The sequence below is a fragment of the Triticum dicoccoides genome, chromosome 4B, assembly GCF_002162155.2.
Source record: "Triticum dicoccoides isolate Atlit2015 ecotype Zavitan chromosome 4B, WEW_v2.0, whole genome shotgun sequence".
Classification (NCBI taxonomy): Eukaryota; Viridiplantae; Streptophyta; class Magnoliopsida; order Poales; family Poaceae; genus Triticum; species Triticum dicoccoides.
In genome coordinates, this window is record NC_041387.1 from 6,553,494 (window position 1) to 6,568,241 (window position 14,748).

The following is a 14,748-nucleotide window of genomic DNA, read 5'->3' on the forward strand; positions in this document are numbered from 1 at the left end:
AGTACTCTTTGGAATGACTGGGTGTAAAAGGCATGTAAGCGGTGGGTTGAAAGTGAAACTGCGAAAATCATAAAAAGTGACGGAATGCTCTGGAAATCAATTCACTTAAGTGAGACAGAGGAGAGTGGATGGTTTTCTATTCATCCCTATAAACACTAGTCATCAACCCGTGCAGCTGCACGGGCTAGCGACTTGAGTCCGAAAACTTTGTGTTTAATATACTTTGGAAAAAGAATAAACGTTGAATAGCATTCATAATTTCTAGTTATAAGTGTACTTTTTGAAATCACGGTTACATTGTTTAGCCTTTCAAGCAATGCACAACAATAATTAGTGGCAATGTATAAATTTGATATATGTCGAGTATAAAATAGGAAATTAATCCCTAATTCATTGTAGTAATTTTGTAATTGTCATAAACAATCTAAGTTGCAAAAATTATTGGCAAAAATGATACATGATTAAAAATAGAAAGATACAAATTGAATTTTTTTTTGTTAAAAACCACACATCTTTTTCGCAATCGTAAATTTTGTCTCAGTTACCTTTATCAATTTGAGGTAATTTTGATTGCTTTTTATTGAGCGGTAGTTAAAATATACAGTTATTCCTTTTCAGAATAGTATTATTCATTACTCTTATCCATGGACATGAAGTATTATAAATGGTTGAAGTGTTCATTCTTTAGTCAACATAGAAATTCTTATCCATTAGTAAATGATGATGAAGTGTTGATTATTTATTCACGAAGAATTATATGGTTACGAAAATTTAAAATTGTGTGGATTTCAGTCTTCGAGACGTGCATATGGATGTCACACATTTGCATACCTAAAATTTCTCACTATCATTTACTCTCTTTTTTAATGTCAGAAAAAATTACTCTCTTTTTTATGTTGCAAATTGGACGACTTAGAAATGGCATATGCTTAGTCCGTGAGAAATAAGTGTTAGTTTATTCTTATCCAGTATGGGTTAAGGATACAATGTGATTTATATATGCTATTTGAAAAAATCAACACACATAGGGTTTCTATAGGTCATTATCGAAGCTAGATTTTTTTTTCATTATATAGATCATAATTAAAGTTAGAAAATTTTTAGTCTGCAAATTGCATACTTAAAAAAGTATTATATATATTTTGCATCGCTTATCTCAAATTATGTACCACCTAAAATCATGAATTTATAGTTTTTTTGCGGGTGATGAATTTACAGTTTATTCCTAATCAACTGGGGAAATATATACTGTGAAGGTTTTTTTCTGGGATATATCATGAAGTTAAAACCCATAAAAATAGAAGCGTTGAAGTAGGTTAAAGAACTATGTATAACTTTAATGTTTATCTTTTTGCTTTTTGACTACAATCACATACTTTTATAGAACCTCATCGTGTCCATATGAGAAGAAGTTCGTGATTGAGGGGGACAGCAGAGAATAATTGAAAAAACAATGCATTGTATTATAATCTAAAGAGACTAAAAATGAACCTGTTTTCCTTGAGGGTGTACCCCAAAACTATTTGTTTTTTTTATGTTTCATATTAAATCTTTTTTGGCAGGGTAGTCCGAATTAACTCTTTTTTTGCATGGAATTAACTCTTTTGTTTGTGGAAATAAAGTGTTATGTATCACGTATCACTTATATGTATGCATCATGTATTATGGCTGAATTCTGTACATATAAACATGCAGATTTCCTTGATACGGATCGCTAGTAAATCTCCTTGCTAAATGTGCATTAGGCACATTAAAAAAATCAGTGCACCATGTGGATACATCCATGAAAACGTGTTGGTATGGGGGTCTTTTTTTTGCTTTTCTTTGATGGCTGGCCGTAACGTGTCCATGACACTTTTTTCTTTTGACATGCACGCGCACATGTTTTATGTTTTATAGCGTACCCTTATAGGACTGTTATTTCAAGCATCTAGATCTGTTAGAGCAACTCTAGCAGACCCCGCATCCCGCCCCGGCCCGCAAAATAACCGCCAAAATGCGGGTCGGGACCGAAAAAGCAGCCCCATCAGACCCCGCATCCTGCCCCGGCCCGTAAAAGTTTTTGCGGGGCGCGGTAAAATCCCTACGCCAACCCGGGAAAACGCGGGTTTCCCCCGCGGCTGCGGTGCCCTGCATATAAGAGGAAGCGGTTGGTGGGGGGGGGGGACATTTCATCCCGCGCTTTCTCCCACCAACCACCCCTCCTTCCCCCTCGCACCGCCGCCGGCCGCCGCCCAAGATTCTGGTGACAGCAGACGGCAGGAGCACGCCGGAAGGCCTCCACGCACATGAGGCCTCCCTTCCATTCCCCCCTGCATCGGCAGGCCGCCGGATTTGCAGATCTGCAGCGCTTCATCGCCGGCCACCGGATTTAGCTTTTTTCCGACCGCCGGTTGCTGCCCCAGGCGATGGAGTGGTTGGGGAGCCTCTCCCGCAGTCCAAGCAAGGGTGCATCGCCGCATGCAGGCGCGGGTACGTCCGCCCGCCGCCGCCGAAGGTTTGTGGGCATGGACTCGTCCGGCCGTCCACCGGGCTCGGTGCTCGCACATCGTCTTTGTGGCCTGCCGATGCCGCTCATACAATGCAACGACTGCCCACGCCAAGTGTTGCGGCTCACTTCGGGCACGCCGAAGCACCCCGGATGGGTGTTGTACAAATGCGAAAACGACGGGGTACATGCAATTGCGGTAGCTCGTTCCCTAGCCCATTCTTTAGTTCAAGTACGGTAGCTCACTTCGAGATTGCTCAATCTTTTGTGTAGGACGATGGATCCTCATTTTGGTTTTGGGAAAGCCAATACATTGATTTGTTGATAGAAAGAAACTTAATAGATGTTAGTGCACTCCTTAGTACAATCGAAGGCAATGATGCGGCTGCCTGTGCGACTAGAGGGGAAGCAATGTCGACTTCTTCGAAACCAAAGAGGAAGAATGAAGAAAAGCATCAAGAATGAACAAAACAAGATCAAGAATCCACAGATCAACAATGAGTGCATGGAGAAGATATTGCTTCAACTAGTGGGAGCAGTTATGGAAGTTGGAAATCTTCAGAAATGCATTCTTGTGGTTCTTGTTTTCTTTGGTTTTGCTATTCTAGCCAAGATTTGGTGATATATTTTGTATCTAATGTTGTTGCAAAAGCAAATAAAAGCATTATGGTAGATCAATCTAAGTTTTACGGGCCGGAACGAGCTGTGCCAGATCAGAACCCGCAGAAGCCAACCCATAAAAGAACATATTCAGCGAATATGCTTTTTTTACGGGTCCATTATGCGGGGTCTGCATCTGTGCCAGCCCGCGCCGGCCCACAAAAGTGCTTTTGCGTGAACTACAAATGAGTTATGCGGGTCGGCGGAATGCGGGGTCTGCTAGAGTTACTCTTATAATCCTAGTCGTACATTAAAAAATCCTACAAATATTATTGTTGTGTCTCTAGGATTACCATGGAGCCTCGTATAGTGTTTCCAATTAGTAAATATAAGATATAAGATATAAGATTGTGAGGAACTACAGTTTTTTTTAAAGGAAAAGAGACTAAAGTTGAAACAGACGCTCACTTCCATGAACACGTGGACACACAACCGGTGGCTCCATACATGCATGCACGATGCATCGCACGCAGTACGCACGCTAACTAATGGCGCCCGGCGGACGACGCCGTACAGCTAGTAGAGCACTCGCTGCCAAACTCCTACGTGAGAGACCCTCGTGAGCCCAGCTGTACAACCTCTGCTCCTCCACCCGTCCTCGTTCACTCCGCATCCGCAGCCGAATTCTCCCGTCTCCACCGCTCAGTCCCCCGGACCGCCGGACCTCTCCTCGCCTTGCCATGGCAGCCGCAGCACTGAGGGCGCAGCTGAACGCCCATATCGCCGGCATGTACACCAATGTGAGGCACTTCCCCTCCCCTCTAGTCGTGTGGTATTGGATTTTGGCTTGGCTGGACGACTAACTTGGCCTTTGCCTTTGCTTTGGCGTGGTCGATGTCGATCCAGGGTGTGGTGGACGAGGATACATTCGAGGAGCTGCGGGACGAGGGCACCGCCGCCGAGGTCTCCCGCCTCTTCATCTACGACGCCTCCGAGATCATCGACAACATCGACCTCCTGATGTCCGCCCCCACGCCCTCTATCATCTCTTCCTCTGCTTTTTGTATCGGGTACTGACTCATATTAATTATCTGTTCTGGAAATCGCAGGGAGGAGCCCGAAGTGGACTTTGACGAGGTGGAAGCCCTGATGCAGCAGCTCATGCGGTGCACCTCCAGGTGATGACCATCATAAACTCTTTCTCTCTCTGCTTCCACCTGCTTATTTTTAACTCTATGTTTGTTTTCCCGCTGCGTCAAAGTCGTGCGATTCGGATCTGTTTATTATACTGGGCAAAGGATTCTTATTTGTCGGTTGCACTACCCCATAGGCGTAATTAGAAGAATCAAGTTTAGTTGCGTTTAGTGCAACGGAGTTACCAGTATCCCGATTAATATCAATGTTATGACGAGGATAAATTGCTGGCGTTTTTGGAATATTCTTGGTATTAATGATCTGCTATTCTGTGTATTGCTAATGCTGGTTTTTCTGGTATTAATGATCTGCTATTCTATGTATCTCTAACGGTGTTTTTTCTAGTTTGTCCACGGCATCGATGTTGTTTTTTATTTTGATGGGTCGGCACGGGGTGTGTACCTCACGACACGGCCACACAATTGAGGTTTGTGTCGTTTTACGGGCATCGTATAGCCATAGGTTGAAGAGCTGAGTTTAGTCATATATCGTGTAACGAAATTGTTGGTATTCTTCCCAATGTTAATCAAATCGTATAGCTTGGCGAGGGGAATTTTTGTCGTTTTGCAAACGTTTGTTCTACTATCATGTCTGTTCTTCGGGCAATGCCATTATTCTAGGTTGAGAATGAAAAAAATTGTCGTTTTATAAGCATGGCTGGTATTAATGATCTGCAATTCTACATAATGCCAATGGCCATGTTTCAGCATTGGAACGGTGTTGTTTCTATTCAGATTTGTCAGGCGCAGGGTGTGTACGTCATGGACGTCATTTGGGTGTCGTATATCCAAAACTAGAAGACCTAATTGTAGTTGTGTCTTGTGTAGCAGAATTGTCGGTATTCATGACAATTTCATGGTCCGGCAAGAAAAACTTTGTCGTTTTCTAAATTTTTCTGGTACTACTGATCTGCTATTGCACATAGTGGCAATGGCGTTTTTTTTCTGCTTCATCAAACAATTTATGGAGTTGACAATCATGATAGGAAATGGCTCCTTGAGAATATTATTGAGTTGACGTCTCAGTTTATAATAAGTTTGATAAGTTCCTAATTTCCTGATCTGCATTTTTTTGCATGTTTCAGTGTTGGTGCACAGCAAGTGAACCTCGCCTGCATGCACTTCGGCAATTTCTATGCCATACAATACAAGCAGGGGTCAGAACTTAATAGCTTATTTAATACTGCTACACAATAATTATTCGCAACATTGTTTTTCAATGTATCTATGTAAACCTGACAGCTCATGTTGTCTTTTCTGTCGTTATTTTCAGCTCATATACCAATCTAACATTGTTAAGAAGTATCCTGATTTGCTTTTTCACTTCATCTGCAATCGCGTTGTTGATATTACTCGGTTCACTATCTGAATATGCTACTCTTTGATGGTTCTCTTGTAATTTATTGGCTCTAGACTTTTGTTTATAGCACAACTAAATTCTTATATGGCTACAGATTTTTCTTTTTTCAAATATAGGGTTACAATTTTTGAACCATTTCATCTCAGTTGTGTTAACCTCCTCAGAATTTGACAATGTGGTAATTTTGCATTATTTCAGGTGTCTCATGTCATTGGCTCTTGTTAGGAATGAGTTCTATATTGTGCGACATGAGTTGGAGATCATGATGCAGGTAGCACCTTATGTGCCTAATGTTGGATGTTGATACCAACTTTCCACTAGTTTCATAACCCATAGATTGGTCACATTAAGATAGAGAAATGGGAACAATCTTTAATCCTTAATCTAATTCTTTTGACATTTAGATTTGGAGCACTTAGTTTGAGGTACCGAAAAGTCTCATTTAGTCGTTAAATGATTATGTGGTAATTTTGTCATCATGTTCGGTAGATGCATAGGGTAGCTAAAAAAAGTGGGAGAAATTCTCTGTTTCCCAGCTTAAATTAAGCTTCACCAAATGCCCAAATAAGGAACTAGCTAACTTGTAACATGGTGATTAGTGAAACCATGTGACTTGAGCACCATTATGTGCCATAGACTTATCTTAATCATTTTTCAGAAGGTACTTCTCTTAATCATTGACCTATTATTAATATTTTGTTGCAGCTCGAAGAGCAGATCGCGGCATGTGGTCCTGACTCCTAAGTAGCGGCAAGTGAAGGGGGAAGAGCGTGGCCCCATGCAATCCCTTGCATTATGCGGTCCATGTGTCTCAGAAGATGTAGCAGTTTTCGAAGGGTGTCTAGCACTATAGGGTGCGCGTAAAACTTAGATGGACATTCTCGCGTCGGAACTTTGGGCTCGTAACCCTGTGAAAGAAAACTGTTGCCGTGTGTTGATGTCAGTGTGAAGTCCATATTCTAGAGTGTCGTGGATGTGTTGCCCCCCGCCTACGGGCTGTTTATGAAACCTATACTTGGTTGGTTGGTCCTCTAGTGACTTTGTTTTGCTGTTTCTTCTGTTTGTTTTTCTCTATAAGCAAGTCTTGTTGTTGGTTGTTGTACCCAGAGTGTAGCCAATCACCATATTTGGGCATATTAAACATGTTGTTTTGGTCTGAAATTTCAGCGTGGCCTTCTTATAAGAGTACGACGGCACTTCCACGAGCAGTAGCCGGAGGAGGGGAAAACAGAGGGGATGGTCTGTGAGGTCACATCCAGGGATCACAAAGCTGTCGGTTCGCGAGACGGCGTGAAGAGCATCTCTGGGCTTAAGTATGTTTGCATTGGTATGAAAAGTCTGGGCTAATTAACTCGCCAATTACAGCTCCAACGATGATCGCTGGAACATCATACTACTCCTAGTCCACATAGTTATTTGGACTACCCTAAATCACCAACTGGACAAGAGAACATGTGGCCATCTTTGTCTTTCTCCTGTAGTGGCTGATCTCACCTGTTGCAAACCATGTTCTGCTGTGAAACTTCGCGTCTTTGATGGTAGTAGAAACTGGCGTTATTCATCACTATGGCTAGCCGATGCTCGTACGGCCTCCCTTTCGTGACTGCTATCGCATCTCATGTTGGCTCGCCAACTAGGGTATGGTTGGTTGATAAAAGAGCGGCTGGCCAATGGTCGTAGACTCCTGAAACCCTCCCAACGTACACGGCGTAGTAGTCCTTCGCCATCTCTGATCTATGTACCTGCATCGTGAGTTGATGGATTGAACGATAATATGCAACATAATGTATTTAAGAAAACAAAGAGGCATGATTAGCAAAATAAAAGCAACCAATAGTAAACATAAATGACGAAGTTCCTCATACCCAAACTAATTAACTAGAGCGATCTACGCTCGTTCAGGACCACGGTTTAGTTACATCACATAGTTTCGTCGTACATAATTTCAAAGTTTTGCCATAGAAAGACAGTAGTGACACATTGTCATTGACAATCAATCCTCCATGTCGGTGTTCGAATCTTCATAGTCAAGGAGGAAGCACCCGAGCCTCATGAAAGGCTTCAGGTCCAGACGTTGAGCGACTAGCAGTGCTCGGACATCAACCCGCCTGATTGGCCCATGGTAGAACATCCCTGTTGGTTCGAGGACTTGCTTCATGATCACCTGGGTAAGTTCACACTATACGTGATAAAACTCAGCTCGGATTCGATGATCTGGTGTCTTTCCTATGCTTGTGGCCCATCTGACAATCTCGGCATCTTCGGTAGTAGCTGACATGCGAAGGCGTTGATTATCCCTTCTATACTCCATCAGGTGATGCATGAGGTAGAATCCATCAGCCCTACTGGTGTGCGGTTGCTGAATGCGGTAGACGTCGGTCTTATGGCGGAAAACCATCCCGTTCTTCATGTGCCTTTTCACCTTGATATATCCACCAGACAGGCTGAAGGTTAACATGGCACTATCGAGAACACTCTTTACATGCATGTAATCCTTTTTCTTGAGGTTCTTCGATGAGTCCAAGTACATAGCATGGGAGTATTCCGGGTACAGAACGATGAGGACCGCGCCGCCCCCGCTGTGCAAATTAAGTACACCTCGAATTAGCCTCCATGCTTGCAAAGGAATGATTAACACGTACGAAAGGATATGTACGGATGACTTAATAGGAATGATAGGGCAGGAGAATTGCTTCCTTGTCCTTATTAGCGATCATGACTTCGCTGAGGTACTTGCTCGCATAGTCACGGTGCTCTTTGCAAACTGCCAAAAAGCTCTCGTGCATATAGTACGGGTCCGCGACACAGATATATTTTATGTTCTCGATCCTAATGAAGTAGTTGAGATACAACACATAAATGCAGATGAACTGGAAATCCAGCTTGGTATGTGGAACATGTCATAGATGTAGTCAAATCGCAGGATGAACTGATTCGCGGGCCAGGTCTGGCCGTACAACTTCCCACCCGGCATCTGAGCCGCTAAAGCGGGTATCCTGGTTCTTTCGTGATCAGAAGGCTTTTCTCTCTGGCCAGCACATCTAAATGGAGTCTCATTAGATCATTGTTCAGTATGTGATCTAGCACTTTGGCAGGTAGGATTGGCTCGTTGGCGACATGGAAACGCGTCTTACCTTCGACAGGTATTCTGTCTACCACCCGGGGCTTCAGAGGTGGCTGGCTGCTTGAAGCACCGATGGCGCCTTTAGGGCCTTTCCTGGGCGGTCTCTTCCTTTGCTTCCTGGCGGGTGGCGGTGGTGAGTCCACCATACCTTCCCTAACCACCACCCCTAGTGTCGTCGGGCTAATCACTGGACGGGCCTTGGGGGTTGCTGGGTAGAGGCGGCATCTGGAAGCGTCTCCTGCAAGGATCGCTTGAACAGAGACTTTTTGCATTCCGCCTTAGGACGTTTCGGCTCCGGCAAATCAGGCAGCATCAAGTCATCATCACCATGCTCACAGCCTAAGTCTTCGTCGTCCTGAGCCATCAATCCTCCATCATCATAGGCGGTATTGAAATACTTGTCTGGGTCATCATCATCATCCTCCATGTCATCATCAACATTTGCTTCTTCGACAACGGGGGCGACATGATCAAGCTCTAATGCAGGCTCTCCCTCGCGTCATATGCTACCACCCGCCACGACAGGTGCAGGTAATTTGGTAGGTGGGGTGGTGTTCATACCTTCTTGAGAAGGTGGTGTTAGCATGACACTGGGAGCCTTGAGACAACAAAGATACTTAGGCCAAGGCAAGAACCAGCTCTTGCATGCGCCAATCATCTTATGGGTCTCGTCGTCATCATCGGCTGGTACCGGAGGAGGCAAATCCTGGAAGCCCTCTAAGACACTGGCCATGTTAACCCTGAAGACGCCATCGGGCATCTCTCGGTTGTGGAACATGCGGTCCTTCGGCTTCACGATCATTGCCTTTCCCACAACCACCTTGTGGCCCTTGATGTCATAGAGTAGGGTGCACATGGTGTCGTCGGCCTACGAAGGAGACATGTCGTCGACGTCAAACATCTGAAAGGCAACTGAAAGAAAGACTATAGACATGTTGGTGAAAAGGGTATGACACGTAGTTACCGTGAGGGCGTCGAGCTCAGCCAGCGATGAACACTAGTAGAAAAGGGGGCAATGGTCCAGGCCGGTCCAGCCCATTAGTCCCGGTTCAATCCAGAACCAGGACCAATGGGGGCATTGGACCCGGTTCTTGAGCCCCGGGGGCCGGCCGGGCCAGGTGGGACATTGGTCCCGGTTCGTCTGGACCTTTTGGTCCCGGTTGGCGGGACGAACCGGGACCAATGTGCCTTGCTCCTGGCCCACCACCATTGGTCCCGGTTGGGGGAATGAACCGGGACCAAAGGCTTCCCTTTAGTCCCGGTTCAGGCCACGAACCGAGACCAATTAATTGCCTATATATACCCCGCGAGCAGAGCACTCTCACTGCTCTGTTTTTCGTGGCGGGCGAGGAGAGAGCTTTGTGTTGCTCTAGCTCACCTCCTATGCACACGAGGTGTTCGATGGAATGCCCGAGCCACACTACTTAAGCTTTCTCCTCTCCAAGCTCCACCTCCAAGCTCCATTTTTCTCAATATTTGTCTAGGTTTAGCGGTCCGTCACGTCCCGTCCCCGTCTTCACCGCCGTCGATCGCCCGCGTCGCCGGCACCACCGTGGTGAGCCTCTTGTTCTTATCTTCTTTCTAAAAGGAAAAACTCTTACTTGTATGTTTATATAGATACTTGTATAATTTTCTTACTTTTATTATTGCATCTTATATAGTGCGATGGTTTTGGTATCCGCCCCCGTCGGCCCTCGTCCTGTCTATGATTCAGATGTGGTATATATTATCTTTTCATAACTATTGGTTCATTTATTGTTTATGACAATTATGCCGACCAACGTGACATAGATTTTATTTATCTAGGAGGTTGTTGAACCGGAAATTCCAACCGACCCTATTGTCGAGAGGTTAAATTTAGTTGAAGAAGAAAACAATTTGTTGAAGGAAAAAATTAGAAAAATTGAGGAGGAGAAGATGATATTGGAGTTGCATGTTGCGGATGTCGTCGATGATCACAAGATCAATATGGATGCAATGCGCTTGAAGATTAGAAAGATTAGAAAATATGCCATTCATACCGAGGCTTGGTATCATTATGCCGTTGGATCAGTTGTTCCATTGGTTGCGATTATGATCGCATTTGTTTTCGCATTGAAATGTTTTACATAGTTTCAGTGTATGGTTTAATTAATTTAGATGCTCTGCAGAGCTTTATGTTGTTAGATGAGAACTATGTATGTACTTTGGTTTTAATGTGATGATGAACTTCTATTAATTTGGTCACTTAATTATATAATGCACGTAGATGAACCGGCAATGGATGTACGGTTCAAGACACACCTCCGAGTACATTAAGGGCGTGCATGATTTTCTCGAAGTGGCTGAGGCAAACAAGCAGAATGGTTTTATGTGTTGTCCATGCCCTGTATGTGGGAATACGAAGTCTTACTCTGACTGGAAAATCCTCCACACCCACCTGCTTTACAAGGGTTTCATGCCACACTATAATGTCTGGACGAGGCACGGAGAAATAGGGGTTATGATGGAAGATGGCGAAGAAGAAGAGTACGATGACAACTATGTGCCCCCTGAATACGGTGATGCTCCTGAAGATCAAGAGGAACCAGGCGATGTGCACGATGATGCTGCAATGGGCGAAGCTGCTGAAGATCAAGAGGAACTAGACGATGTGCCCGATGATGATGATCTCCGCCGGGTCATTGTCGATGCAAGGACGCAATGCGAAAGTCAAAAGGAGAAGCTGAAGTTCGATCGCATGCTAGAGGACCACAAAAAAGGGTTGTACCCCAATTGCGAAGATGGCAACACAAAGCTGGGTACCGTACTGGAATTGCTGCAGTGGAAGGCAGAGAATGCTGTGCCTGACAAAGGATTTGAGAAGCTACTTAAAATATTGAAGAAGAAGCTTCCAAAGGATAACGAATTGCCCGACAGTACATATGCAGCAAAGAAGGTCGTATGCCCTCTAGGATTGGAGGTGCAGAAGATACATGCATGCCCTAATGACTGCATCCTCTACCGCGGTGCGTACAAGGATCTGAACGCATGCCCGGTATGCGGTGCATTACGGTATAAGATCAGACGAGATGACCCTGGTGATGTTGACGGCGAGCCCCCCAGGAAGAGGGTTCTTGCGAAGGTGATGTGGTATGCTCCTATAATACCACGGTTGAAACGTCTGTTTAGAAACGGAGAGCATGCCAAGTTGATGCGATGGCACAGTGAGGACCGTAAGAAAGACGGGAAGTTGAGAGCACCCGCTGACGGGTCGCAGTGGAGAAAAATTGAGGGAAAGTACTGTGATGAGTTTGCAAGTGAGCCAAGGAACATATGGTTTGCTTTAAGCGCGGATGGCATTAATCCTTTCGGGGAGCAGAGCAGCAATCACAGCACCTGGCCCGTCACTCTATGTATGTATAACCTTCCTCCTTGGATGTGCATGAAGCGGAAGTTCATTATGATGCCAGTTCTCGTCCAAGGCCCTAAGCAACCCGGCAATGACATTGATGTGTACCTAAGGCCATTAGTTGAAGAACTTTTAGAGCTGTGGAATGGAAACGGTGTACGTACGTGGGATGAGCACAAACAGGAGGAATTTAACATAAAGGCGTTGCTGTTCGTGACCATCAACGATTGGCCCGCTCTCAGTAACCTTTCAGGACAGACAAACAAGGGATACCACGCATGCACGCACTGTTTACTTGACACCGATAGTATATACCTGGCAAGCTGCAGGAAGAATGTGTACCTGGGCCATCGTCGATTTCTTCCGACCAACCATCAATGTCGAAAGAAAGGCAAGCATTTCAAAGGCGAGGCAGATCACCGGAAGAAGCCCGCCATGTGTACCGGTGATCACGTACTTGCTATGGTCAATGATTTACACGTAATCTTTGGACTAGCTGTTCCGAGTGACGCTGGGGGACACGCACCCATGTGGAAGAAGAAATATATATTTTGGGACCTACCCTACTGGAAAGACCTAGAGGTCCGCTCTTCGATCGATGTGATGCACGTGATGAAGAACCTTTGCGTGAACCTGCTAGGCTTCTTGGGCGTGTATGGGAAGACAAAAGATACAGCTGAGGCACGGGAGGACCTGCAACGTTTGCACGAAAAAGACGGCATGCCTCCAAAGCAGTATGAAGGTCCTGCCAGCTATGCTCTTACCAAAGAAGAGAAGGAAATCTTCTTTGAAAGCCTGCTTAGTATGAAGGTCCCGACTGGCTTCTCGTCGAATATAAAAGGAATAATAAATATGGCAGAGAAAAAGTTTCAGAACCTAAAGTCTCATGACTGCCACGTGATTATGACGCAACTGCTTCCGGTTGCATTGAGGGGGCTTCTACCGGAAAACGTCCGATTAGCCATTGTGAAGCTATGTGCATTCCTCAATGCAATATCTCAGGAGGTGATCGATCCAGAAATCATACCAAGGCTAAGGAGTGATGTGGTGCAATGTCTTGTCAGTTTCGAGCTGGTGTTCCCACCATCCTTCTTCAATATCATGACGCACGTCCTAGTTCATCTAGTTGACGAGATTGTCATTCTGGGCCCCGTATTTCTACACAATATGTACCCCTTTGAGAGGTTCATGGGAGTCCTAAAGAAATATGTCCGTAACCGCGCTAGGCCAGAAGGAAGCATCTCCATGGGCCATCAAACAAAGGATGTCATCGGGTTTTGTGTTGACTTCATTCCTGGCCTTAAGAAGATAGGTCTCCCTAAATCACGGTATGAGGGGAGACTTACTGGAAAAGGCACGCTTGGAAGGGACTCAATAATATGCAGGGACGGATATTCTTGGTCTCAAGCACACTACACAGTTCTACAGAACTCTACCTTGGTGACCCCGTAGGTCGATGAACACAAGAACAGTCTGTGCTCCAAACACCCGGAGCAGTGAGACGACTGGATTACATGTGAACACATCAGGACTTTCTGTAGTTGGTTGGAAGCACGTATCAGAGGTGACAACACTGTTTGTGATGAGCTGTACTTGTTATCCAGGGGACCATCTTTGACTGTATTGATTTGGAAAGGATACGAGATAAATGGGAATACATTTTACATGATTGACCAAGATCAAAAGAGCACCAACCAAAACAGCGGTGTCCGCTTTGATGCAACAACCGAGAGGGAAAATGACACATATTATGGTTACATAGTGGACATATGGGAACTTGACTACGGGCATGATTTTAAGGTCCCTTTGTTTAAGTGCAAATGGGTCAATGTGTCAGGAGGCGGGGTACAGGTAGACCCACAGTACGGAATGACAACAGTGGATCTGAAAAATCTTGGGTACACTGACGAACCGTTCGTCCTAGCCAATGATGTGGCACAGGTTATCTATGTGAAGGACATGTCTACCAGACCGAGAAAGAGAAAAGATAAGGAAGCGAATACATCATACGATGAGCCAAAGCGCCACATAGTTCTTTGATGAAAAAGGGACATCGTGGGAGTGGAGGACATGACAGACATGTCTGAAGATTATGAAAAGTTTCATGAAATTCCTCCCTTTAAAGTCAAGGCTGACCCCAGCATCCTGATAAACGATGAAGATTATCCATGGTTACGGCGCAATAAGCAAATGACACAAGCGAAGAAAAAGTGAAGACTTTCTCCCGCAACTATTATGATGATACCATGCTAACTTTGTAACTGATGAGTATGATACCATTGTCCGTTTTATACATGCACATGCTATGTGTGGGTCAATTTATGATACCATGCCAACTTTCAATTTTTTTTGAATTCATTTGAAATGCTTTAATGTCTTATGGTTCGGCCCTCGTAATAATTAAAAATAGCAACAATAAGTATTTTGTTGTAAGTAGAAACAAAACAAAATAAATAAAGCAAGAAAGAAAACAAAAAAACCAAAAAAGTGGAAAGTTTATAATTTTCCTAAAACTAAAAGCAAAAAGAATTAAAAAATAAAGCAAAAAACAAAAGAAAATAAATAATGCAGAAAACAAAACAAAAAAACAACAATAAGTATTTTGTTGTAAGT

At 44.4% G+C, this 14,748-nt stretch overlaps 1 protein-coding gene across 1 annotated transcript; it reads left to right on the forward strand.

Moving 5' to 3' along the window:
* The first annotated feature begins 3,726 nt into the window (after positions 1-3,726).
* LOC119293168 (histidine-containing phosphotransfer protein 2-like) lies at positions 3,727-6,759 on the forward strand. Its single transcript, XM_037571722.1, has 6 exons — positions 3,727-3,888; positions 3,995-4,110; positions 4,198-4,266; positions 5,367-5,438; positions 5,840-5,912; positions 6,347-6,759. The coding sequence occupies exons 1-6, from the start codon at positions 3,829-3,831 to the stop codon at positions 6,383-6,385; spliced, it is 429 nt and encodes a 142-aa protein (XP_037427619.1). The 5' UTR covers positions 3,727-3,828; the 3' UTR covers positions 6,386-6,759.
* Positions 6,760-14,748: the final 7,989 nt, after the last annotated feature.